The sequence below is a fragment of the Tachysurus fulvidraco genome, chromosome 13, assembly GCF_022655615.1.
Source record: "Tachysurus fulvidraco isolate hzauxx_2018 chromosome 13, HZAU_PFXX_2.0, whole genome shotgun sequence".
NCBI lineage: Eukaryota > Metazoa > Chordata > Actinopteri > Siluriformes > Bagridae > Tachysurus > Tachysurus fulvidraco.
This window is the reverse complement of record NC_062530.1, coordinates 23,127,666-23,154,839: the sequence shown is the minus strand read 5'-3', so window position 1 is coordinate 23,154,839 and position 27,174 is coordinate 23,127,666. Positions and strand designations below refer to the sequence as shown.

Sequence of the window (27,174 nt, the reverse complement as noted above, 5' to 3'; positions counted from 1 at the left end):
TATGTGCACGCACTATCATTTGTGCTTCATTCAGACAGAAATCCGTCAGCCAGAGATATGCCTGGCATTTTTAAGAGTGGCTTATGGTAAGATCAAAACTTGAGGAATAATAAGCTTCTACTTTTCTAAATACTTGGAGTTTGAGTAGGGCAAAAAAAAAGTCCATCAGAGATTTCTTTGTAGGCTTTTGAGGACTAAATTGTGAACTGGCTATTGGATATCGTTCAGCACGGGTTCCTATTGGCTCTGGAAAAAAAAAAAAAGTCACAGGAGCAGGTGTGTGTTTTATTTCCATGCTGGTGGACAAATATGAAGCTTGGGACATAAAAACTGATTCATTTGGCTGCATAGCCGGTGCTCGTACTGTGCCACATGTTTATAACGATTATTTATTCATCTTTAGTATATTTAGTCTGGTTAGAATCGCTGTGGTTTAAATGACTGATTTGTTCCTTTGGGGATATAAAACTAAATGAAACTCGCAAGAGTCTGAGGATTGGGCAGATTCTTCAGGACAAGGTCAGCTCAGGAGCTATAAAAATGTCCTAGTTGTTGTATAAAAAGAATAACAAAAAACTTTTGTATTAAAATATCGTATAGTTCACGTTTTTTTTAAAATACTTACTTATTCCAAATTAAAGCTTTTTCTGAATAAAGAATTTTATTCTTTATTTTTATTCTTTTTTGTCTTGTCTAAATATGTCTAAGCTGATAGCTGCACATAGTCAGTCACAAACTCTTCAGAATATTCCAACTGAATTGGCTTCTAGAAAATTCTACAACAAGGTTAATACATCTTTTACACTGAATGACAGACTGCCAGGTTGAAGGACCATCGTGTGATATGGTTTATAACAGTGTAATAGTTTAAACAAATGCCTTAGTATTATTTTCCCCATATTCATATAATCATCGAGACTCTAGTGGAAGAGTAGAAGTGAAACCTCAAAATGGTGTCAAACTATCACCCTTCAGCCATGGAGGGAATAAAAGATGAATAAAAATGGAAATAAAAACAGGTATTTAGGTACTGTAGGTACACTACCTGTGAAAGGTTCGAGGACATCTCAGCTATTTGAAAATGTCTAGAAATCCATGCAGGAGTTATTTGCAGAGAAAGAAGTCAATGCTCTGTGGAATAAAACGTAATTTTTACGTTTTAGGCATCTCATCTGACCATAACCTAGTCGAGAAAGAGCATATTATTCGAAGTTTACATATATATGAATTTCTAATGGGCTATTTGGTTGTATTGTCACCTGAAAATTATATTGTTTGTTTGTTTGTTTGTTTGTTTGTTTTGTTTGTTTGTTTGTTTGTTTGTTTGTTCGTTCGTTCGTTCGTTCGTTCGTTCGTTCGTTCGTCTGTCTGTCTGTCTATCTATCTATCTATCTATCTATCTATCTATCTATCTATCTATCTATCTATCTATCTATCTATCTATCTATCTATCTATCTATCTATCTATCCATCCAATAAGGGTATTGTTATCTGTTCCAACTCCTACAGACTCAGACTAACCTTTCTTGCATGGTTATTGAAGGATATTTTCTCCACAATTTCTTGTTTCTCTGGAATAAGTGTGTACTTTTACTATATCACCTACATGAAAGTGTTTATCCTGCCATCTAAAACCAATCCTCTTTTTTTTTTTTTTACCAAGTCTGTGACATTTCCATCCTCTAGTTCAAAGAGCCATATGTAGTGCCATATTGTGTCAGGTTTTAAAATGGGTTTAATGGGAGTTCTGCAGATCTGTTCAAATTAAAAATAAGAAAAAAAGAAAGAAAGAAAGAAAGAAAGAAAGAAATATCAAGGGGGCACGGTGGCTTAGTGGTTAGCACGTTCGCCTCACGCCTCCAGGGTTGAGGTTCGATTCCCGCCTCCACCTTTTGTGTGTGGAGTTTGCATGTTCTCCCCGTGCCTCGGGGGTTTCCTCCGGGTACTCCGGTTTCCTCCCCCGGTCCAAAGACATGCATAGGTTGATTGGTATCTCTGGAAAATTGTCCGTAGTGTGTGAGTGTGTGTGTGTGAGTGAATGAGTGTGTGTGTGTGTGTGCCCTGTGATGGGTTGACACTCCGTCCAGGGTGTATCCTTGATGCCCAATGACGCCTGAGATGGGCACAGGCTCCCCGTGACCCGAGACGTTCGGATAAGCGGTTGAGAATGCATGAATGAATGAATGAAATAATTATTACTCTTACAACTATTTGTTTGTTTGTTTGTTTGTTTGCTTATTTATTTATTTATTTATTTATTTATTTATTTATTTATTTATTTATTTATTTAATACATTTTTAGTTACTTACTTAGGTTTTAAGGACTAAACTTTGGTTGATATTTCTCCAGACCTGTATGAATAGTTCCTTGGTTTTCATGATTTGATGCTCTTTAGCTGTCCAGTATTAATGATTCTATGCCCCCTGTAATGTTACTGATTTTTCTGATCTCGGCTGACTAGAATGGAACCTAATGTGATCTTTTGCTGTTGAATTCTTTTCGCCTCAGGGTTTGACATGTTGTGCATTCTGAGATGCTTTCAGCCTAGCATGCTTAAAATAGTGTGATTGAGTTACTGTAGCCTTCCTGTCAGCTTGACCCAGTCTGGCCATTTTCCCTGGACCTCTCTCATCAGCAAGCCATTAATGTCCTTAAAGCTCATGTATAAACTTGAGAGAATGTAGGTCGTAAAATCCCAAGAGATGAGCATTTTATAAAATATTCAAACTAGAACCAGCAACCAAACTGAAGCCAAAGTCAGAGCCAGAGATCAGATTTTTCCTCATGCACGATTATTAACTACAGCACCAAAACCGTTGACTTGTATCTGAATGCTGTATGCACTGTGTTTCTGCCACACGAACAACATTACAGATAGAAACATACATCATCTGTGTATATACTGTATGGTATATTTGCTAGTACCTTCCTCAGATAAAAAGGAATAATATTTTATAAGCAAACGTAAAAAAAAAATATGACTGTATAGAATGGGGCATGAAAGCCTTTATTATCGCCACATATACATTACAGCACAGTGGAATTCTTTTCTTCACATACCCCAACTGAGGAGGTTGGGGTCAGAGTGCAGGGGCAGCTATGATACAGCGCCCCTGGAGCAGGGAGGGTTGAGGGCCTTGCTCAAGGGCCCAGCAGTGGCAGCTTGGCTGTGCTCGGGCTTGAACCCCGATCCTCCAATCAACAACCCTTAACCAGTTGAGCCACCACTGCCCCAGTACTGTATACAGTACTGTGCAAAAGTTTTAGGCAGGTCTGAAAAAAAAAAAAAATGCTGTAAACAAAGAATGCTTTCAAAAATGGAAGTGTTAAACATTTATTTTCATAAATGAACAAAATGCAGTGAATGAACAAAAGAGAAATCTAAATCTAATCAATATTTGGTGTGACCAGCCTTTGTCTTCAAAACAGCAGCAATTCTTCTAGGTACACTCGCACACAGGTTCTGAAGGAACTCGGCCGGTAGGTCGTTCTAAACATCTTGGAGAACTAACCGCAGATCTTCTGTGGATGTCGGCTTTCTCACATCCATCTGTCTCTTCATGTAATCCCAGACACACTGGACGATGTTGAGATCAGGGCTCTGTGGGGGTCGTGCCATCACTTCATGCTGGTTTGTAGGCAAAAGTTAGTAACACCAAATATTAATTTGATTTAGATTTTTCTTTTGTTTGCTCACTTTGCATTTTGTAAATTACAGAAATAAACACTCATTATTTATATTTCTGAAAGCATTCTTTGTTTACAGCATTTTTTCACACCTGCCTAAGACTTTTGCACAGTACTGTATATATAACTCCAGCTTTGTATTTTTCTCTAAGCTTTTTAGAAGAATTAATGGCTAATTCACGGATTTGCTTTAATGAGTTGAACTTTATAAAGGAGAAAGGAAAATAGATGCATAAAGGCAGGAAAATAGATGTAGTGATTCTCTACTAAAAAAAACGTTGAATCAGAACAAAAACAAAAAAGATTTTATGATAAAAATGATTGAAAAAATGACAGATAGATGGAGACAGAAAGAGAGAGGGAGCAATGCCGTGATCACCTGTTTCTGTATTTCTGCTTATTTCTTCTAAATACAAAATGGTGTAACTGAACGGTAAAAGCGCTTCACATTAACAGACACAGTGACACTCACAAAAACCACAATAACGTTAATCTGAAGTTGTTTTTTTCAATCGTTTTTTCATTTTCTTTCTCAAATATACAGAGCGATAGGATCACAGACCATTACAAATAAAAGACATTGTTTTATAGGTTTGATGGATATACAGAACTACGGGAGGAAATTAGTGGTTAAAGCCTTTGTTTTCAAACCCCCTTGACGTGATGGTATAGAACTTATTTTGCAGCCCTAAATATTGATTTTTGCAACTTCAATGTATACATCACTTTCGTTACTGTAGCATGATATTGAAAGACTGAAGGACTAATGAGATATTGATTTGTAAAAGGTAAAAAAATAAAGCAGGAAAAAAATGTTCATTGCACCTACACTATGACCAGAGATATTCGTGTTTGTGTGTTTATTATGTGTATTGTGTAGACAGCAGATGCCACAAGGCCAAAAGAGCTTTGACTCCATAGTTTTCATGCAAGTTTTAAGCAACCATTTGATGATTTTGAGTAATAAGCGTTATGATAATTACTTGTCAAAGTGTATGAGGAGTTCTCCGGGTTAGATTTCTATGCTGAAGATCCTCTAGACCCGTGATGAAAGTAAAAGACATGCCCTGTGTACATCATCAGTGAGGACTTGAACAGAGTAGACCTTGACATAAACATAAACAGACCTTGACATATTTTATATGCTCAGCATTTTTATGTTTCTCCATTGCCACTACCATATCTATATCTTCACCAGACATTCCAATAGTCCTTTGCTATCATCAAGTTTTTCATGAGCATCACGGCAGTCAGCAGAAACTTCCCAAGCTTTCTAGAAGGTTCCATTGACATTGGCCACCAATGAACACACACTATTATGTAGTTTAAAACTACTTTTTTGCAACAGTAAATTTGGGCCAAAAAATTTGCATATTTGCGGTTTTAATTTAAATGCATTTAACCCATCCAAAGTGCACACACACACAGCAGTGAACACACACCCGGGCAGCCATTTATGCTGCGGCACCCGGGGTGCAGTTGGGGGGGTTCGGTGCGTTGTTCAAAGGCACCTCAGTCGTGGTATTGCTGGCCCGAGACTCGAACCCACAACCTTACCGTTAGGGGTCAAACTCTCTAACCATTAGGCCACGACTTCCCCATTTGTATGACCATGACCACGAAAATTCAGACATAGCAGTGTTCTCACTCTGATTTCATTCAGAAATTCCCAACATTATTAGTATTTTTTGGTAAATGGACCACTGGTGACCAACCAAAGTCCTGAATTGATCTTAAATCAAGAACAAATAATTCATGCTTAAAACCAGGCCAAAAACTATACAGTCTAAACCCATCAACACTATATTCTTTCCCCCTATATCTATTGGGAAAAGAAATGAACTGAAATAGAGCTATCTAGTCAATTGTATGACCTGTGTCTGCCTCGTGCTCATCAGCTTCAGTGTCGGCAATGATAACAAAGCATGGAACAGACAGTATGAACGGACAGGAAAGACTTCAAGCAATTTATCACTCTTGTTTGCTCAATGGCTGGGATAATATTTCCAGCAACGAAGAGGACATGCGGGCCACATGTAGGCAAAAGTTTTCAGCGCTTTACCCTTCATCGCCCTTATCTGACTGTGTGGTTTGGACGTGTTTATATAATCACTCGGTGCCCATTTGGACAGGATTAAACTCACCGGCATTGTGTGATAAGCAAGGTACACATACATATATACACAAGCTATTTAAACAATATGGAGATCAACTCCATAATCCGCTCGCTCTGTTCGGTTAGAGTTAATGCCATAAACCATAGATCATAGATAGTTTCTGGCATGCTGTATAACCTGTATAAAGTGTTCTATATTGTGCACAATGCTGTCCCATGCTGTTATGTTATATTTAAGGGCATTGTGATGAAGAGCATGAATAACACCTTAATTAGCTTTAAAGATGGAAGTGAAAAGGAGAAGGAGAAGATGGAGGTGCTTCAAGCTTCAGTGATCCTGGAAGATGAAAATGCTGTACCAAACTAATTCATCCACAATTTTCAGTATTCAAGAAAACTGTACATTGTGCATGTAGGGAAAAAAAAATTTCCTATTCAAGGTTAATTTGTAGTTAGTGGTTTAATAGATGTACAATTTTCCAACATCTGAGTTACAGTAATGGTTTATGCAAAGAAATTGGAAAAAAAAATAATAATTCATGAGAAAATGATCTGTAAATGTCTCTCGTAAAGACTGTCCAGCTCAACCTTGTCCACTTTCTCTTATGAAACTACAGTATAAAAAAAAAAGAAAGAAAAACAAAGTGATTGTCTATACAGTGTCAATGACATTTAGATTTCGAATTTTGCCTTCTAATATCCAAACTAACTAAAGAAGTAAGGTATAAAAAAAAATAAACAGCAAATTATGTACAGAGAGCATTAGGGATTCATATAGAGTGCATGGAAAGCTGTGAGCTGTATTATCAGCATTGAAACAGGCTTGTTGTGTGCTTAAGCCTTGCAGTGGGAATCAAACCATTTGTAAAATTAGACCCAGTCAACAGCACTCATGTAGGAAAGCTGACAGAAATGCAAATATAATGCAATGTAAAGTGTTTACGACAACTTATGACTCATCTCTCGTGCCTGCACACACCGAATGCTGATTTTACTTAAATGCCACCTCTACAGTATAGAAAATGATGATGAAATCATGCACTGTACATTTCTGTGAGATTTTTTTTCCCTCATCACTGTTATTCTTAGGATCTTCATGAGCTGAGAAGGGGTGTGAGAACAGAGAAGATGCAAAACAGGTGTTTTACATGGTTTAATAAGCAGGGTACACTCCTCCCCTTCGTCCTGATGAGGAGTTTATTAGTGGAGTAGAGATACGACAGATTTTTATTACGAATGGTGTTCACGTTGCCCACCCGAAAACACACCTGACCTACCTGCAAAGAGTCAGTCAGAGTTTTAAGCTGATTATGAAACGTATAATCTGGATAATTGATGGCGAATGCTCAAGCATTTACTGCCTTTAATTAACTAATTGGCAGGTTGGTAATTGGAGCAGAACAAAATCCTGGACTGGTGGAAATGAGGTGAAAATCTAGCACTTGATTTATTAAAGAAAGAACGAAAGCATCGGAAGATTTAATTAGAAACTAAATGGCTGATCGGATCAATGGCTTGACTGACCATATGAAGAAGAATTTGATATAGCAGATGGAATTAAAAAACAAGGGAAAGAACTCGAAACTGTAACGATTTAGAATTTTCCAATATTTCATTCATACTTCTTCCATGACCCATTCACAGATGGTGCATTAAACACTAGAGCCATTATAACAACGCACGTCACGCTGGGAGACAGACTAATAAAAGTCATATCGATGTTTTATATGTTTAATTGAACAGTAAAAAATGCGCTTTGGGAAGCTTTGCTTTCTCTATCGTTGTATTCTACCGAAAAGAAACCATCGTCTACCTGACACTCTTGGTGTCAAATATAAATCTAGAACCCTAACTGGCTTTGCATTATCCCTCAAATATCCAGAGAACCCTTGAGAAACCTCAAGAGTATAACTGCTTTCTTTTCTCAATCACTGTTGTATTTCTGTCCAATTTCTTTCTCAACACATGCCAAGAACAAAACTGTGTCACTTCACTTCACTTCACCTCACCTTCACCCCAGGGAGGATAAATCTATGAAGCATTATTAAAGCTCATGTAAATCATTTACATAAATAAACAGCAACAAACAATCTGCTCCAGAAGTCGCAATAGTTCATGTTTTCTTTACTTCTTCCATTTTGTTTCCACATGTTAATTGATTCTGCTGCAGAATATTTTCAAGTGCTTGGTTTAATTCACTGAAATATAGGCTGTGGTCCAGCACTAGGTCATGAAGCCTCCAAGTCCAGCTCTGGAAACCCAAAATCTACCCAAGTCCGGTGATTTCCGTGCATGACGATAACCGATTCAACTGCTCAGTTAATTATAATAATAATAATCTGAATTTTCTGACGCTTTGCATCAGTGTTTCACAAACAGCACAGGTAATGTACACAGTTGGGAATGTTTTATAATGTGACGACTAAGACTGTTGATAGTTAAACATACATACCGTTGTGAGCCCACACATCTTGGCTGCTCAGTTTTCTTTCCCAATCTCCATAGAGACGCACCGAACTCCCACACTCCCACTTTCTATACATGATGAACTTGATTTAGCTTCATTATCTACTGTACAACAGTATCACGATTGTTTTGTCATAGAGCGAGGTGTCTTACAGTGATGACCGGAGTAAACACAAATATGTTTAATCATCGTCTTCTTGACTTTTGACTGTTCCCACAGCTAATGTTCTACCTACACAGGATGTATGAGTTTTTTTTTTAAAGTTCTGTACATTACAGCAATGCTGACATTTGGAATGTAAGTAGTTTCAGGCATGAAGTTGTTACGTGATTCGGTCATTGATAAACATCCAGTGTTTTACAGGGTAACTTTTCCACACAGAGCTACCTAGCTACTAGGGGTTGTATGTGTGCTAATTGACTTGTTGACTAGTTCATACTTTACTATTTTGAGGTGTTAGTGATGGAAAAACAGCGAGATAGATACAGCGAAACATTGTTCGTTTATTTTACTGTATGACTATCACGACTATTTTGGATCTAGAGATGTGTGCGAAATTGTTTTTATTTATATTTTCTTTCATCGCGGCATAATCTGTTCCTTCCAGAACAGAAGAAGTAGTTACAGAGCCACTGGTTGCACATCACTATGTCATGACTCAGCCCCGACTTTGGCCACGTGCTTTTGTTTATGTTTTGTGTCACGTGTCTGTCCGGCCCTTGTCTCTTCCACATGTCTAGCTGTCTTGTCTATTGTCTTGTCTACAATCCTTCTAATATCCTTCTAATCCGTCTAATATCTTCTCTTGTTGTGTCCTGTGTCATGTCTTGTTTCCTGTTTTGTGTTTTTTATTTAATAAATCTTGTTTTCTTTTACGCTATCGTGCATTTGGGTCTGTTTTTATCCCCGAGTCCCTGACACACTATCCAGTGCAACTCCAACAAAATACTTAAGTCTTCCAGTGGCTTCTCTAGACATCACATATGACATAAAAGGAAAGCTGGTGATTGAGCTACAGTATAATGAAGGACACAAGTTTCCATGCTGAGAGTTCTCAATTTTTAAATAGCGTAAAGTGGACATTTATTGCACTGATTTTTTTTCTAAACATGCAGGAAAGCAAGTATAGCTTCTGTACAGTTGGTTAATGTGGTTATTTGCTACCTGATGCTCAGTTTGCTGCTGAAATTGCCAATAGTATTAATTTTTTCTTGTTTTGTTTTAACTATGGAAAATGTGAGTACTTGATGTTTTATTATGCTATTTCTTTATTACTAGTCCAACCCCTAGTAGCAATCACTGTATGTCCTGTTTGATCCGAGTTCTCACACTGCTCACGACAAAAAGCGTATCCTGTGTATTCTTATCTGTTGTCCTTTCCTTATCCGAAACTTGGTAATTCTTCTACTCAAAGCCTCGCCGGCAAAACAGTGTGTGTAATACATATACATATCATGTAGATGCGGCTGTAATCGTACCAAACTGCACCTGCTTTCCTCCGTCTGCCTCCGAGTGGCGTGCATCATGCGTTACACTTTTCTTTTTTCTTTCTTTCTTCTTTTTTCTACTTCCTGCTCTGCATTTGGCTCTTTTTTTTTTTGTACAGTGAGTCTGTACAGGTGCTTGTGTGTGTAATCAGTAGTAACTTTAAATGCTCTCAGCTGAAAATAAAAAAGAGCAAACATCATACAAAGAAATTTTAGAATAAAAGAGTCTCAATGGTACATCTGAGTGTGCAGACAGTTCACTTAAAACAGTGAGCAGGTGTACTGCAGTGCAGTCTGAAGGCTGTGGAGAGCAGATGGAATGTTTTTCCCTCCGTCCTGGGGGTCTTCAGCCGTCAATCTCTTTCAGTCTGTGTAAACAATGTGACTATATACTAAGAATTAAAAGCCACAGAAAGGTCATTAGCGTATATCGTATATAGCGTCACTGGTACAGTATGAGGTTTTGACGAGACTAAATCCGTGTCACGTCACACACCGTGTCTGAGGATTCTTTTTGTTTTTTTTAATCAAAGTAGCGAAAAAAATATTTGTATCGTTCCCACTTTATGGCCAAAAGATCCTGTGCATTTCAAATCATCTTAGTTGGAAAGGATGAAATCGTCCTCATCAAGTTTAGCAAAGTCAATGATCCCGAAAGAGAGAAGAAGACATACCATCAGATTGACAAAAGACAGTAAGGAAAGAAATAAAAAATATATATATATATATGAATAATGTACAGATATCCTCAGAATGGCCGAGAGCTATATATCTATTGGATCCAGGAGGACTGGAATCCAAGTATATTGACTGACAGTGATTAATTTTTTTTTTTTTTTTTTTTTTTTTTTTATGAGTTTCAATCCACACAGAAGTAAAAGTCATAGCTGTGGGGAAAGGGAAAAGAGAGTTACTGTCAAATAATACACACTCACTTAGACAGGTCTGCTCAACAACAGAGCAAGAAAAGACAAAAGAATCAGGATGTTGTCTGTCTGATGCCGCCAAAAGCATCATGGACTGTAGGTGTCGACGGCACTGTAGAGACGGTTCGTGTTTTGTAGACCTCCGTGCGTTTAGGATCTGCTTGTCCACATGTTGCATGTGTTTTGTCATTTGTGTCATCCTGTTTAACTGTTTTGTACAGTAGCTGAGATGCTTCTCACTAGTACTACACTGAAGGTGCTTCTTCTCAGTTCAGGGTATTTGACTTGTCTGCATATTGAACCACAAAGACTTTTCCAAAGCTGCAAGGTTCTTAAGATGACATTACTGAGACAAAAAGAGTAAGAAAAAGAGAGCATGTGTGCTTGATCTGCTTCCTGACATCGTTTGCGGTATGACACGATGCCGTCACACGTGTGTCTGCATGCGCTTCTGCAGGGGTCGCGTCAGGTCCGAGTTCTGGGAAGATGAGTGTGAATGGTGTGACGAGGACGACGCTGAGGCCTTGCTGTCCTTGTCAAAGTGCGCATAGCTGCTGGCGCTGCTGTCGCACTGCGTGTCCATGAAGGAACCCGAGTCGCTGAGGGAGGCACGCTGCTGCAGCTCGCGCTCACACAGCTCAATGGAGCTGCTGCCTGTTCCCAGGACGAAGCGTCCTCCGTATTCATACAAGCGAGGGTTGGGCGCACCACCGATGGTTGAGTAGATATTGGTGAAAGACATGCCTGTGGGTACTCGCTGCTTGCCGGTGGAGGTTTCACGGCGCAGTTCAGTGGTGGTGTGGGTGCTAGCCAGTGTGATGGTGGGAGTCCCGTGGTGCTCTTTGAAGGTGTTTACGCTGTAATAGCCGTTGGTGGGATCCTGGATAAAAAGGAAACACAGAGAAACATTAATTTAATGGTGATTTGTTATAAATACAGCACTGAAAAATGAACGTTTATCCCTCTAAGGTATTTCCTTTTCAGATAAGGTTCAAAGAAGGGGCACTTTTAGAAAGCTAAAACATTAAACAACCCTAAACATCCCCTAATTCTAGTTCTATTAGTAGCATTAGGAGTAGCATGTCCCAAGATTCCTGAAAGTAAAAAAGTGAGTGAAAAAAATAATACAAAATTCCTAATATTCAGCTTTGCATATATTTATTCATTCAACCTTCACTTCCCATTTTATCCTGGAGAGGGCTATGGCAATTCCAGAGATTATCCCAGTCATACTGGGAATACCTGCTGGAAGGTCCTACAGTACACAACGCATCACACAAAATCTCTTACACACCTAGACATACCCACTGACATCGCTTTGAGAGGTGGAGGAAACCGGAGGACCCAGAAGAAACCCACAAGGACATGGGGACTCCACAGAGAAACTCCACATGAACTTATGTCCGAAACAGGAAACTAGGAACTGTCAAGCACTGAACTGTTAACCACTGAATATATGAATACAAATTCATTTCTAGTTGTTTTGCATGATATCTATTCATACTGTTATTCATACAGAATAGATTCAAAGATCCAAATCCATAACCACCTACAGTAAATAACTTCAGAGAAATCTTTTCATTTTTTCTTTTTCTTTTTTTTTTTTTAATGTAACAACGATGTCATTCTTTGGGGAAAAATTCTTCTGTATGGTTCTTAGGAAGGTTAGGGCTTTCTAATAAAATGTCATTTTTGTTCCCTAAATAAAGAAATAAAAAGGAAAAAAAAACTCCCTGAGGTCGAGCTTGTAATAATAATAACCTGGCAAGGGAAATAAGCAATCAGACAGCACAGGGGGAGCAGGAGATAGTTGTCTGGTTCCATGTCACGAACTGTTCTTCCACACTAATGTTAAAACATAAAACAAAGAAAAGAAATTGCATCCTTGCTAATTAATCAGCTCTCAATGATTCAGTCACTGGCAGCACAAATCTGTGCAACAGTTGCTGTGACTCTGTACATGAAGCGACGTTAATTGGTCTGAAAATTGTCTCTTTCCAAATACACTGAAAAGGTGTAATCAGAGAACTGTGGAATTACTGTGCCCAGTTGCTATGTTGCCAAGTGGGTGTGTGTGTGTGTGTGTGTGTGTGTGTGTGTGTGTGTGTGTGTGTGTGTGTGTGTGTGTGTGTGTGTGTATGAAGGGCAAGAACCCATGGGAGGAAAAATAATCACTCCCAGATGACTCTGCAATGACAACCCATGGAAGGATTTAGACAGACATAGAGGTGTGTGTGTGTGTGTGTGTGTGTGTGTGTGTGTGTGTGTGTGTGTGTGTGTGTGTGTGTGTGTGTGTGTGTGGTTTAGCTCTGTAACTCACTCTGTCTTATAGTCTCTTAGATCCTTCACTTATATGTACACACACACACAGAGGCAAAAGCCCAGGGGAAAGGAATGAAGAGATGATATAGCGGCCGCCAGAGCTGCTGACAATTCGTACAATATATAAAGAGAATAAATACAGGACAATTGAGCGAAGAAGCTGTCTAGAATATCGAAAATCATAGAAACAGGCTTGATGTTTTCTGTGTTCCTTATAGCTTTTCACTAGTAATATGACTGATGGATGTTTGATTTACAGCATGTTTTTTTTTTATTGTGTTTATGGTCAGATTGATGAGATCTATAAGGATAGATTTAAGGCGGAGATAATAGCAGCTCTTCATAGACTCCGCTCATATAAAGTAGACACTCGGCTCCAGTCCTGGGCCATCTATCCTGATGAGGCTTTTATTGCACTCCATAAACCTCACTGAAATAAAACTTTGGCTTGTAATACAAAAAGTTCCATTTCAGAAGAAACAATTTTCTGTGGTGGTGCAGCAACTACATTTATCCTGCTTAGGCTTTGTTCAGTTGGTCATATCCAGACTGGCAAACTTTTTCACTTTACAGACTGTAAATGTGTTCATTTAGAGCCCAGAATCCAAACATTGCAGCTTGTAAGTAAGGAGAAAGTCACTTAGGATTTGTAAGTAAATGCAGACAAGAGCTAACGTTTTACTCAGCCATAGATTTTGTGTGTATGGGTGGGGGAGGATGGAGGAGGTGGTGTAGCGCTATTTGACAATCTATTAACTTTAAACAATTCAACAAGATTTTAAAATCAATGTGTTTCGTGCTGCAACAAGACTCTAATAAAAAAAAGTCATAATGGGTAGGAATAAAATACTCCAGGGTGTGAAGGGTTTAAAAAAGTTGTATTGTGTGTTGTACATGTGAATCTTATGAATCTATATAGTGATTCTGATTCTGTGATTCTCATTACCGAAAGTAATTTTGGTCTTGTGAAGTTATTCTGATTCGTTGTAGTGACTCTGATTGTGTTTAGTGACTCTGTGTTTAGTGACTCTGATCGTGTTTAGTGACTCTGATCGTGTTTAGTGACTCTGATTGTGTTTAGTGTCTGATTGTGTTTAGTGTCTGATTGTGTTTAGTGTCTGATTGTGTTTAGTGACTCTGATTGTGTTTAGTGTCTGATTGTGTTTAGTGACTCTGATTGTGTTTAGTGACTCTGATTATGTTTAGTGACTCTGTGCTTAGTGACTCTGATCGTGTTTAGTGACTCTGATCGTGTTTAGTGACTCTGATTGTGTTTAGTGTCTGATTGTGTTTAGTGACTCTGATTGTGTTTAGTGACTCTGATTATGTTTAGTGACTCTGTGTTTAGTGACTCTGATTGTGTTTAGTGACTCTGTGCTTAGTGACTCTGATCGTGTTTAGTGACTCTGATTGTGTTTAGTGTCTGATTGTGTTTAGTGATTATGATTGTGTTTAGTGTCTGATTGTGTTTAGTGACTCTGAATGTGTTTAGTGACTCTGATTATGTTTAGTGACTCTGTGTTTAGTGACTCTGATTGTGTTTAGTGACTCTGTGTTTAGTGACTCTGATCATGTTTAGTGACTCTGATTGTGTTAAGTGACTCTGATTGTGTTCAGTGTCTGATTGTGTTTAGTGATTATGATTGTGTTTAGTGTCTGATCGTGTTTAGTGACTCTGATTGTGTTTAGTGTCTGATTGTGTTTAGTGTCTGATTGTGTTTAGTGTCTGATTGTGTTTAGTGACTCTGATTGTGTTTAGTGTCTGATTGTGTTTAGTGTCTGATTGTGTTTAGTGTCTGATTGTGTTTAGTGTCTGATTGTGTTTAGTGACTCTGATTGTGTTTAGTGTCTGATTGTGTTTAGTGTCTGATTGTGTTTAGTGACTCTGATTGTGTTTAGTGTCTGATTGTGTTTAATGATTCTGATTTGATTCTGATCGTGTTTAATGATTCTGATCGTGTTTAGTGACTCTGAGTCTGTGAACGTATTCTGATTGTGTTTAGTGATTCTGATCGTGTTTAGTGACTCTGAGTCTGTGAACGTATTCTGATCGTGTTTAGTGACTCTGAGTCTGTGAACGTATTCTGATCGTGTTTAGTGACTCTGAGTCTGTGAACGTATTCTGATCGTGTTTAATGATTCTGATCGTGTTTAGTGACTCTGAGTCTGTGAACGTATTCTGATCGTGTTTAGTGACTCTGAGTCTGTGAACGTATTCTGATCGTGTTTAGTGACTCTGAGTCTGTGAACGTATTCTGATCGTGTTTAGTGACTCTGAGTCTGTGAACGTATTCTGATCGTGTTTAATGATTCTGATCGTGTTTAGTGACTCTGAGTCTGTGAACGTATTCTGATTGTGTTTAGTGACTCTGATCGTGTTTAGTGACTCTGATCGTGTTTAGTGACTCTGATTGTGTTTAGTGTCTGACTGTGTTTAGTGACTCTGATTGTGTTTAGTGTCTGATTGTGTTTAGTGACTCTGATTGTGTTTAGTGACTCTGATTATGTTTAGTGACTCTGTGTTTAGTGACTCTGATTGTGTTTAGTGACTCTGTGCTTAGTGACTCTGATCGTGTTTAGTGACTCTGATCGTGTTTAGTGACTCTGATCGTGTTTAGTGACTCTGATTGTGTTTACTGTCTGATTGTGTTTAGTGATTATGATTGTGTTTAGTGTCTGATTGTGTTTAGTGTCTGATTGTGTTTAGTGACTCTGATTATGTTTAGTGACTCTGATTATGTTTAGTGACTCTGTGTTTAGTGACTCTGATTGTGTTTAGTGACTCTGTGTTTAGTGACTCTGATCATGTTTAGTGACTCTGATTGTGTTAAGTGACTCTGATTGTGTTCAGTGTCTGATTGTGTTTAGTGATTATGATTGTGTTTAGTGTCTGATCGTGTTTAGTGTCTGATTGTGTTTAGTGTCTGATCGTGTTTAGTGACTCTGATTGTGTTTAGTGTCTGATTGTGTTTAGTGTCTGATCGTGTTTAGTGACTCTGATTGTGTTTAGTGTCTGATTGTGTTTAGTGTCTGATTGTGTTTAGTGACTCTGATTGTGTTTAGTGACTCTGATTCTGTTTAGTGACTCTGATTGTGTTTAGTGTCTGATTGTGTTTAGTGTCTGATTGTGTTTAGTGACTCTGTGTTTAGTGACTCTGATTGTGTTTAGTGTCTGATTGTGTTTAGTGTCTGATTGTGTTTAGTGTCTGATTGTGTTTAGTGACTCTGATTGTGTTTAGTGTCTGATTGTGTTTAGTGACTCTGATTGTGTTTGGTGTCTGATTGTGTTTAGTGTCTGATTGTGTTTAGTGTCTGATTGTGTTTAGTGTCTGATTGTGTTTAGTGACTCTGATTGTGTTTAGTGTCTGATTGTGTTTAATGATTCTGATTTGATTCTGATCGTGTTTAGTGATTCTGATCGTGTTTAGTGACTCTGAGTCTGTGAACGTATTCTGATCGTGTTTAGTGACTCTGAGTCTGTGAACGTATTCTGATCGTGTTTAGTGACTCTGAGTCTGTGAACGTATTCTGATCGTGTTTAGTGACTCTGAGTCTGTGAACGTATTCTGATCGTGTTTAATGATTCTGATTGTGTTTAATGATTCTGATGCTGAATCTGTAAAGTGACTCCTGGTACGGAGGTGCAGTGGTACAGATTCTGATTTTGTGTAGTGATTCTAATTCAGAATAATGATTCTGATTATAATTTAAGTTTTAATTCAAATTCATGATGGCTTTTAATGAGGCTTCGAATTCTGATTTGTTATTTGAATGAATTCATTCCGATTCTGTTTCTACATTCCTATCCTGATTCTAATTGTCAGTTGGTATTAAGGGCACCTTACTTTTGCTCTGGACTGTAAATGTTATTGTTATTTCAAAAATAACTGCACAGAATTGATAGATAAACAGCTTGCTCTGGGATCTGGAGTTGTACAAACTGTGCAAACTGAAACTCTGGCAGCAATATGACTGAAAAGAGGAACTCAACCCCCTACAGATGCTCACCTTGATGTGCTGGTATTCTTTCTCCTCCTCCTGCAGGACCTCCAGCTGCTTGAGAACAGACTCCTGCTGGAATTCTCCACGTTCAATCTGAGGGTATCAAACACACAAACACACACACACACACACACACACACACACACACACACACACACACACACACACACACACACACACACACACACACACACACACACAAAATGCTACAGGATTAATACATAACCTACTTCCCCTGCCTGTTAAATACATTGTCAGCATTCTTAATGATATCGCCAATCAACCTTAAATTAATCTGTGTCAATTTCACATGAATATATTTTAACTCATCACCACAAATTGTCAACATGTCCCAAACCTAGCCTTAGGCATAATCGCATCCTGAGCTCTAAGTAAAATCTCGGTGCTGTTTGCAAGGCCTTAGGGAAGCACAGAACACATAGTGGGATTTCAAAAGAGGGTGCTATCGTATGTTTTGACAGCATTTCTCCGAGAGGTGCATTGGAAAAAAAAAAGCCCCAGGCCACTTGATCATTGTTATCTCTATGGCTGCGTCACTATCTTCCCGGGAGAAGCAGGCTGGAGGCTAAATTTAGGGCTTCAGGCGATCAGGGCTTTCTCTCAAACACACACTCACACACACATGCAATCTCAAACTGCATTATTCATGGGATTGGTATTAGCATTAGCCCTGGATGGGGGTTATTAGCGTTGGGGTGCAGATGATGAGCATTTGTCATGTGAGGACATGACAAGAGAAGATGTAATGAGCTGGTTAGTTTGTTTGATGCACTGGGTATAATGAGTGGCAAATTTTGAAAGGGGTAAAAATTTGGTGAAGCAAAAGAAAAAAACTTACCATAAGCTGCTTCATAGCGGCATGGTCCTCATTTTCCCGTGCGGCGTTGTGGTCTTTGTGAACAATCTCCACACGGATATCGTTCTTGGTCGTGACGACGCCTTTGAGGTCTGGCGGACAGATGTTTACGTGTTACTACACTATTATCGACTGCTCTCAAACTCATAGATCGTTCATGCAACTTCAAAAATGCTTGGGTTTTGTCTCTGTATCTGCAGGCTAACGCAATTCATTCAGTAAAGCATGTGAACCAAAACTCAAGAACACAGTCCAGACGCACATCAGTACCACTGTTTGTAGTGTTAATTGGTGACATTCGGGGAACGAGGGCTTACTTTCTGTCTTAATTTTGCTGGAAAGTTCTCTCTGCTGAGCACAGATCGAGGCAGGGAGGGAGGGCATAACCAGGTGAGCGTCTTCTGCAGTATACAACAACAACATGCTCAACGCTAAAAACGCCTCCGATGACACTTCCTGCAAGCTATTCCTTCACTTCCTATGCTTCCTTTAAAAGGCCTTTTTGAAGGAAAAATCCACCCTGAGTGACTTGAATATTAATCTTTGGAATGAACTGACAAATCTGGGGTTCAGTTACTTACTGTATTTAGTGTCACTACGTTAACATGTAGGTCTAATCTTTACGTTTAACGTCCTGCTGATTGTAGTGTCAGAGGGATTCATCCCTTGCTTTATCTCTGCCTGAACAGACTGATGCAGCAACAATTCTGTCCGGTCTTTGCTCCGATTTTAAACGTTGACGCTAACACCATGGTAAGTTCTCAGTTCCATTGTGCTAGTCATAGGTCTCGTAGATGGCTAACTAGCTGAGCTGAGACTCTGCTGTAGCTCATCATATCGCTGCATTGCATTTGCACTAATGTTTCCACACATTCTGCAAAATGACAAGTAAGAAAAGAAGCTCTGGAAAATGATGATTATAAAAAGAAGCTCTTTTTTTTTTCTTTTTTTTTTCTTTTCTTAATCCTTTTATTGCCGAGCAGAGTCTACACTAAACGCATCACCAACATTTGTTTATGAACATAATTAATGTTTCAGGGTGGAGTTTTCCTTTAATAATTATAATAATTTGTCTGATCTGGTCAGGTTTGAAAAATGGCACGATGCTTGGCCTTTATAATGAGATGGAGTGAAGGCAAATGTAAAAGATAAGCAAGTGGGGTTGATGTTAAAAAAAAAAGCATGGCGTGTGTGAGTGAAATGGCTTAAACCCTCATGCACTGTTCTGTCCTGCTGAGAAAGGTGAACATGAACAGAGCTCAGCACTAGGACACATACTTCTCTGAGAGCGTGTGCAGCAGAAGGCCCCGATGGTGCCGATGAGGACGATGAAGGCGACGAAAGCTCCCACTGCCACGCCAATAATCACAGCCACGGGCAGAGACTCTGCGGACAACAAATGATAGCCGCCTACAATAACACAGCATGGACAAGCCGAGTCAGTTCGACAAAATAATCACAGTGGCACAGAGCCTGTCTTTATATTTCTAAACAAGAGAGCATCAAGAGACCGAGCACTGCTGCTGCTCTGTCATTTTAAAACAAATACATCAATCTGAGATTAAAGTACAACAAAAAGAGCAAGGAAACACCAAACAGAGCGAGACTGTGAGACAGTATATGTGAGAGATGTTAGAATATTTTAGGATAAAGTGGTGAGAACTGAGGTTTTGCAATTTTAGCAGATTTAATTAAAACTAGAACACACTTTTTATGTCTAACTGACTCGTATGCAGTGTTAAATGGCAGGTGCGACCGTAACAATAACGTAGTAATTGACAGAAGCACCAACAAACACTTTAGCTGTAGTAGCTAATTACAAACAACCTACATTTTTGCTGTCATTTTGTTTTTTTTTTTAGTTCCCGTTACACCGTAGTGTCAGATACACTAACATTCATGTCCCACATGAAAACAATAATATTCATACTAGTAATAATAAAAGTCTGTAATGAAGAATGAGAGAGAGAAAAAAAAAAAAAAAAACCTATGCACCATTAATTACACGCTCCCGCTTTAAACAAACTAGCATAGCAAATCGCACCGTCGCCTCATCCTCCACAATTAAAGTCTATTTAATGTCTCTCAAGAACAAACAACCATACATTTTCATTTAAGAGCTAGTGAGCTGAAACCACTGTTTCCTTTTCTGGAAAGAAATAGATTGTGTTCCTTTAGAGAAAGAAAAAAATAATAAAAACATCAGGTTGTTGTGGTCGTTAAGTGGCTTGGGCAGAAAAATGACACACAGCTCTGTATAATAAATACATTTCAATGATAAATGGAATTTCCACACTTCTGACATGTCTCTGAAACAAATTCATTACAAAAAATGAGCACTGAATTAATAGTCCTAGTGGAGATTAATGTGTTTTTACAAAAAACAACAACCAACAACTCCGAAACATTTCATTAAAATGACTTCACTGCATTTTCAAAACTATTGCCGTATCTGGAATTTTTATCTTTGAAGGCTTCCAGGCGCAAACAAAAACAGTGAATTAACCTCCACACAGATGTAACACAGCACGCAAGGAGTAAGGCTGAATAAATGCTCATGCTTAAACTATAAGCTGGAGAAGAGAAGGTGGAACCTGGCGAACCTTGGCTCCCACCTTGTTCCTTGAGACGGATGATTTCAGTGTCAGAGCCAAAGCTGTTCCAGGCTGTGCAGTTGTAGATGGTCTGGAAGTCAGCAGGGACGATGTTGCTCATGGTTAGGGTGGACAAGACGCCGTCCTCTGTGCTCACCGTCTCAACTGTGTAGCGGCCAGACGTGCCCGACTCGAGAACTGTCTCCTTCCATGACCAGGCCTAAAAACAGGCGGTAAAAAAACCAGGCGGTAAAAAATAATACTAAATAAAAATAGCAAACAAACCTGTTAATAAATGAATAAAGGAATTTAAAAGTATTTTTATTATTTGAAAAAAAAAAAAAAAAAAAAAAATATATATATATATATATATATATATATATATATATATATATATATATATATATATATTGTAAACAAAATTTTATTTGGGAAATAACTAACAACATGGCCTTATTTGTTGAACTGAGACTTATAACATGCTTATTACACATATATAAATCAGCTATTACCATGTTTTTTTAAACCTTAACACGGTAATACAAGAACAGATAGGAAGTATTTGGATACTGTATATATGTTCACACACACACACACAAACACACACACACACACACACACACACACACACACACACACACACACACACACACACACACACACTCAGACACACACACACTGCTTAGGATGAGTAATGAATCAAAAATTGGCCTTGAGAGGAGGCTGTTTATCTAGGCTTCATAAATCTTAATCGAATGTGCACTAACGGAGCATAAACAAGCATTAGATAAGAATTTAAGCGCATAAGCCTGCCTCGCTTAATTCCCACTATAACACACACAGTGGAAACAAATGATTTAGGATGCAATTTCATTTATTACGTGTATCGTAAGTCATCTGTGTACTGTACATTCTTGGGCTAAGCCTGTCAAAGCTAATGAAGTCGCCACAGTCATAAGGCGAGAGAATCCACACTCATCTGAGAGCCATGAGAATGTGAGAAGAGCTTTGAGAGTGGAAGGAGGAACTCACAATGCGGTCAGGCGGAGGTGTGCTGCGAATGAAACACTTGATCTGGCCCTTCTCTCCGTGTGGAGCCTGGTGTGTTTGAGTGCTGGATATGGTCGGAGGCCCTGCAGGTATAAACAGCAAACATGTCAATACGTAGAGCTCCAGAGAGAAATCAATCAACTAACAAGGACAGAAACAAAACCTTGGTATTTTTTAAAATGCTGTAACTTCATTTTGTGCGCTTTTTTTATGGCTATTATGAGAGTGTTAAAGGCTACACACTATCAAGTTGTAAGGACGAAAGCTGTGCCAATAACAAATCAACAATTCCTTAAAAATGCCTTCATTAACTCTTAATTGCTATTTTCTAACTAAAAATAACATTTACTGGGATTATATATCATGAATGTACACAAAATACTCCATAATGTTGTCATGAGGGGAACAAAATCTATATAGTTTGCAAAACTATGTACAAATAATAAACACAAAAGTTGCTTTGAGGACATGTTTAACGCACCTTTTTTTTTTTTTTTTTTTTTAAGTTTCCTAATAAAAAATTATATCACACATAATTACCACATATTTTTAGTAGCTTGTTTATTACTCTAGTTTGCCCCCTAGTGGACTATATTTATTTATGGAGCTGTAAAGGTTATTAAATAGTTCTTTGTCAGGGTATTTGGTTTTGTGAAAGCCCTTTAAACATCCATCAAAACTTTTCTCTGCACAGAAGGATCTTTGTAGTGAAAAAATACCATACACAGTAACTCGGGAAAACATACCAATCATACAGCAAAAGCCTTAGAAAAAAGGAAAGTCTTCAATTGTCCTATTACCCAAAGAAGGAGCTGATTTCAAAGATAACGGTAGCCCGTCCCATAACACAAGAGCTGCTACGGAGAATGCACGATCTCCACTCCTCCTCGACCGTGTTCGCAGAACAGACAACACCATATGCTCATTTGCTCTCAAAGAGCGAGACGTTTTGTATGAGCTCAACATAGCTTTGGTGTAGTCAGGAGCCTGTTGATGTAAGGCCTTATACACAATGATCAGGACCTTATATTTTATCCTATATAACACCAGAAGCCAGTGTAAAGAAATTAACACAGGTGTTATGTGATCTCTCTTCTTAGTGCCAGTTAAAAGCCTAGCAGCAGCAGTACGAACATACTGAAGGTGAGCTATGAGAGATGCATTCAAACACTGGTACAGGGCATTACAATAGTCCAACCATGTAGAAATAAAAGCATGAACAACAGATTCTAAATATTTTCTGGAAAGAATTGATTTCAGCTTAGACAAATTCCTTAACTGATAAAAGGATGAAATAAGTGACTATCAAGACTATACAGTGACAATTAATTAGTATTTGGCTATTAATTGGATAAAATAATGAAAAATAATGCAGATTTAGATCCTGTACAATTCAGCTAGATGATATATATAATAATTATAAATAAAATATAGATCAGTGTTGTATACAGGTGTAGAAAATAAGGCGAAACAGTTTTACGAGCGTGCTCAATAGCAGCTCGGGACCAGCAGCAGTCGAAAACCTACATCAATCTACATACATCAATATTTAATTTTATAGGTTTTCTTCCCTGAAATACAACTGTCTTTGACACAAAAACAACTGAAATGAGGTATATAGACAGGACATAAAACAGAAGAGTAATGGAAAACAGTACTAATTGTCTTGAAATGCTCTGAAGGATATATTGTGTGTAGTGTTCCTACATAAATCCTAGAACATGCTTTATTCCTGAATACATTCTAACAGTCTTTAGTTTTATTTACCTAACACCTGCTTCTTTTAAAGAAGCTCCTGCTCCTGCTTTGCTCTCACATACGATAGGTCAAAGTTCAGTGGCCTGCTGTTGAAACTGGACATGCAGATACACTGTGAAAGCTATTCTGTTATTTCCCTGCAATGGCATTTCTTCACCTGCGGCCTTCATCTGATTGCTACTCAAAGAAGCATGCCTGCCGGTCAGCATGCGACCCTTATCTCCCTGAGAGATATAAAATCTGCTATAAATCAGACCTTCTCGAGATTGGAAAGGGAGTCTGGGTTTCTGTTCTAAAGACAAACACATAGACAGTGTAGTTTTTAGAACAGACTTCTTGCACATAACTAATCAAAATGTATGCAGAAGGACATATTTGTTTGGATTAAGGCACGATGACTGAACTATTGACTAACAGCCGAATCGACTAGGCTTAATATTGATCATTTTCCTCATTAAAAGTGGCACATTATACAGCTCGACTATGCGAACACGTTGACCTTGTGGACTCTTATATCATTATGTGTGTTGCTTATACACAGTCTTAGACTCAGGGCATGAACACAGCATGTTTCTTTTTATTGTGAGCAGTGATTGACATTAATATTATAACAAGGCATGAGGGCATTACAAATGCATTTACAGGAGCTGAAGTAATGCTTTACATTTGTTGCCTTGGCTAGCATTTATACAGCTACATGACACCTTTACAGGCCTTCATCTCTACTGACAAGGGACGTAACTGGAGACGAAAACATTGTACTAAACGAACAGATGTGTTCTTAACATACACACTTACAAAGAGGAATACAAAGAGCACTATCCATTATTAATTATTTGTTTCTTTAGAAAGCTTGACTGAAGGATTCATAGTATCTGGTTTAGACTAGAGGTGTACATCACAACTGAATTCTGACAATTGAAGTGGAATATTTTTACTTCCATGTGAGTACAGATCAGTTAATAATTCATTCATCCTTAGTAACTGCCTGTGTCCAGAAATGTTGTATTTTTCATATCACAGCAATTTACCAACAATTCTTTATTTATTATGAATGATGTCATTTTTATGATAGATAACTATCTATCTATCTATCTATCTATCTATCTATCTATCTATCTATCTATCTATCTATCTATCTATCTATCTATCTATCTATCTATCTATCTATCTGTCTGTCTGTCTGTCTGTCTGTCTGTCTGTCTGTCTGTCTGTCTACCTGCCTATCAATTTATCTATCTATAATTGTTTAACATCCACAAAATAAATTAGTTCCTGTTATTAATCATGTTATAAAAGTTAGAAACAGACCCTCAATTCTATTAAGATTAATAAAAAAACTAATCTATTATACACACCCTAAAGCTTACATCCTGCCAGTCACATTCTATGACATACCACTGCTGATTTATAATTGCAGTTTATTAAGTGATTCTTATTAGAATAAATTAGAATTTAGATGCCAGGCTGGCAGATGGATTGCGGAGGGAACGTAAAAGAAAATAGCTTGAAGCCGGATGCTGGTCAGCCTCATGATCATACTGGTTGCCAATGAATGCTGACAATATGCACGCTGCAATACGAGCGCTACCATAAGCTAACATGAGAACCTGGTGCACAGTATATGAGCCACTTAAATGTGCCTGTCTGAGTGTTTGTACTGGTGTGTATGTGTGAGAGTGTGATGCGAGGGCGTTAAACACATCCCGATTATTGCCTGCTGGCGAAGGAGGCCAGCGTTGGAGGCTCATGAGAATCAGTCCTGATGATCAGGCAGCAAATGAGTACTATAATTAGGTGGCTTTATCATGCAGCCACAGAGCATGGAGGGCTGAGGTGCAGGGAGAAAGAGAGAGAGCAAGAGAGAGAGAGAGAGAGAGAGAGAGAGAGAGAGAGAGAGAGAGAGAGAGAGAGAGAGAGAGAGAGAGAGAGAGCAAGAGAGAGAGAGAGAGAGAGAGAGAGAGAGAGAGAGAGAGAGCAGTAGGGGGTGATAGAGAGCTATGCACACAACCTGAGTAGGCTTATTCACACCAAGATCAAGTTTACAAGCTCTATAAAACGTGCTTTCAAATAGAGTAAAGCATTTTGCTTTACAATCTATGCAATTACATGAACAACAGATGAGTGATCTCATAAAAGTAAAAGTATGAGGGATTTCATACGTATGAACCAGACAACTTACTTTTGAATGGTAGGAAAAGGGACATATGTCCTTTTCCTACCATTCAAAAGTAATTTGTCAAGGCTGAGTACTAAAGTCAAGGCTGACTGGGATGTCTACAAAATACATATCTGACAGTGTAGACCTTTGGAAATTGCTTTGTTTTCTACAAAAACTGCAACTTTTATTACAATGAAAGAGGCAAAAAGAGTTCATTACTTGAGGTTACTGAGGTCAAGGTGAAGTTACAGTAGATTCCCTCAAGTGAGCAGATGCTCGTAAGCAGAGAAAAAGTAATGTGTGTGTATGTGTGTGTGTGTGGGTTGCATTTCTACTTTACTTCCTCTATTTACTTTGTCATTAATTGGTAAATGTGTGCTCAAAAATGAATATGGTTCTTGTGTATAAAAGAATAAAGTAAACAGAGAAGAAAAAGGACAGCAGGACTTAGATCCTGTGAGACCTGCAAAAGATACAACAACACAATCACTGAATGTTTTACCCTCAGGATCAGGAGGTTAAAAATGAAGATCACATGACCAAGAGAGATAGCACATATTGATCCATGCTATTGATGTGTACACAATACCAGTTCCCTATATTTCACATTGCCTCCAAATGGTTTGTAAATTTGCAGGGACAATGTATTTCTCATTCATTCTATTCATGTGGGTGGTCTACAAATCAGAAAGTTGCAAGATGAAAACCTAAGTCCAACAAGCTGCCACCACTGGGCCCTTAACCCTCAATTGCTCAGTTGTATAAAATGATATAAAATGTATGTCACTCTGTTTGGATAAGAACATCTGCCAAATGTGGCATTATTATTATTATTATTATTATTATTATTATTATTATTATTATTATTATTATTATTATTATTATTATTGTATCCCTGGAATTCTAATCCAATCCGAGTCCTAATGTCCTTAGTCCTTAGCTCTGTCTTTGTTCTATGTAGCACCCTGGTCCTGGAGAAACGTTGTCTCATTTCACTGTGTACTACAACAGCTATATATGGTTGAAATGTCAATAAAAGCTTCTTGATTACTTGATTACACTTGATTAAGTCAGTAGTATCAGTCATGATTATGTCTACCTGTGTCTGGAAAGATAATGGCATCTTTTCCCTACTGAACAATGATCAGTAGATATAAGCCCATGTCCTGTTTGAATAAACATGTTGGAAAAGATTCTGTTATGCCCTGTCTGTTATGCCCTGTCACAAAAAAATGACACTTCTGGGAGTTTTCAGGTTATTTAGGTTCTAGCACAGGTAAAGCCTTGGTCATGTGATATAGGCTACTAATAAACAAATGCATCTTGCACAGAAGCAAGCAATGCAACAAGAGCTTATGATAGTCAAATGTAAAAAAAATCAAAAACTTGAGGTCAGCATACCGGCATGCTGAACAGGCTGTGAGCGAGGCTAGCTTTGAAGGTAATTTTTGCTCTGATGGCTTCCTGTGAGGTAGTTTTTGCTCTCAAGGCTTCCTGTGAGGACAGTTTTTAGAGATGGCTGCCTGTGAGGTAGGTTCTGCACTGACAGCTGCCTGTGAGGTAATTTTTGCTCTGATGGCATCTTGAGAGGTATTCTTTGTTCACATGGCTTTCCTCACAGAAAGCCATGTGAACAAAGAATACCTCTCAAGATGCCATCAGAGCAAAAATCTTTGCTAATCTTTGTAATTTTTGCTCTGATGGCTTACTGTGAGGTATACGTTGC

At 38.3% G+C, this 27,174-nt stretch overlaps 1 protein-coding gene across 8 annotated transcripts in view; it reads right to left on the bottom strand.

Annotated features, from left to right (window-relative positions):
• Nucleotides 1-6,245: 6,245 nt before the first annotated feature.
• The window catches only part of kirrel3b (kirre like nephrin family adhesion molecule 3b), a 215,831-nt gene continuing 194,902 nt past the window's right edge, over nucleotides 6,246-27,174 (bottom strand). The window contains exons 10-16 of one of the 8 annotated variants that reach the window (XM_027161716.2): nucleotides 21,512-21,612; nucleotides 20,489-20,699; nucleotides 19,164-19,295; nucleotides 18,203-18,286; nucleotides 17,868-17,977; nucleotides 17,015-17,101; nucleotides 6,246-11,564 (exon numbers count right to left, since the gene is read on the bottom strand). In XM_027161716.2, coding sequence (XP_027017517.2) covers nucleotides 11,112-11,564; nucleotides 17,015-17,101; nucleotides 17,868-17,977; nucleotides 18,203-18,286; nucleotides 19,164-19,295; nucleotides 20,489-20,699; nucleotides 21,512-21,612 — 1,178 coding nt within the window. In that variant the 3' untranslated portion in view covers nucleotides 6,246-11,111. Of the gene's footprint in view, nucleotides 11,565-17,014; nucleotides 17,102-17,867; nucleotides 17,978-18,202; nucleotides 18,287-18,315; nucleotides 19,296-20,488; nucleotides 20,700-21,511; nucleotides 21,613-27,174 lie in introns of those variants that run through there. The other 7 variants (XM_027161718.2, XM_027161717.2, XM_027161720.2 and 4 more) reach the window with 7 other exon arrangements.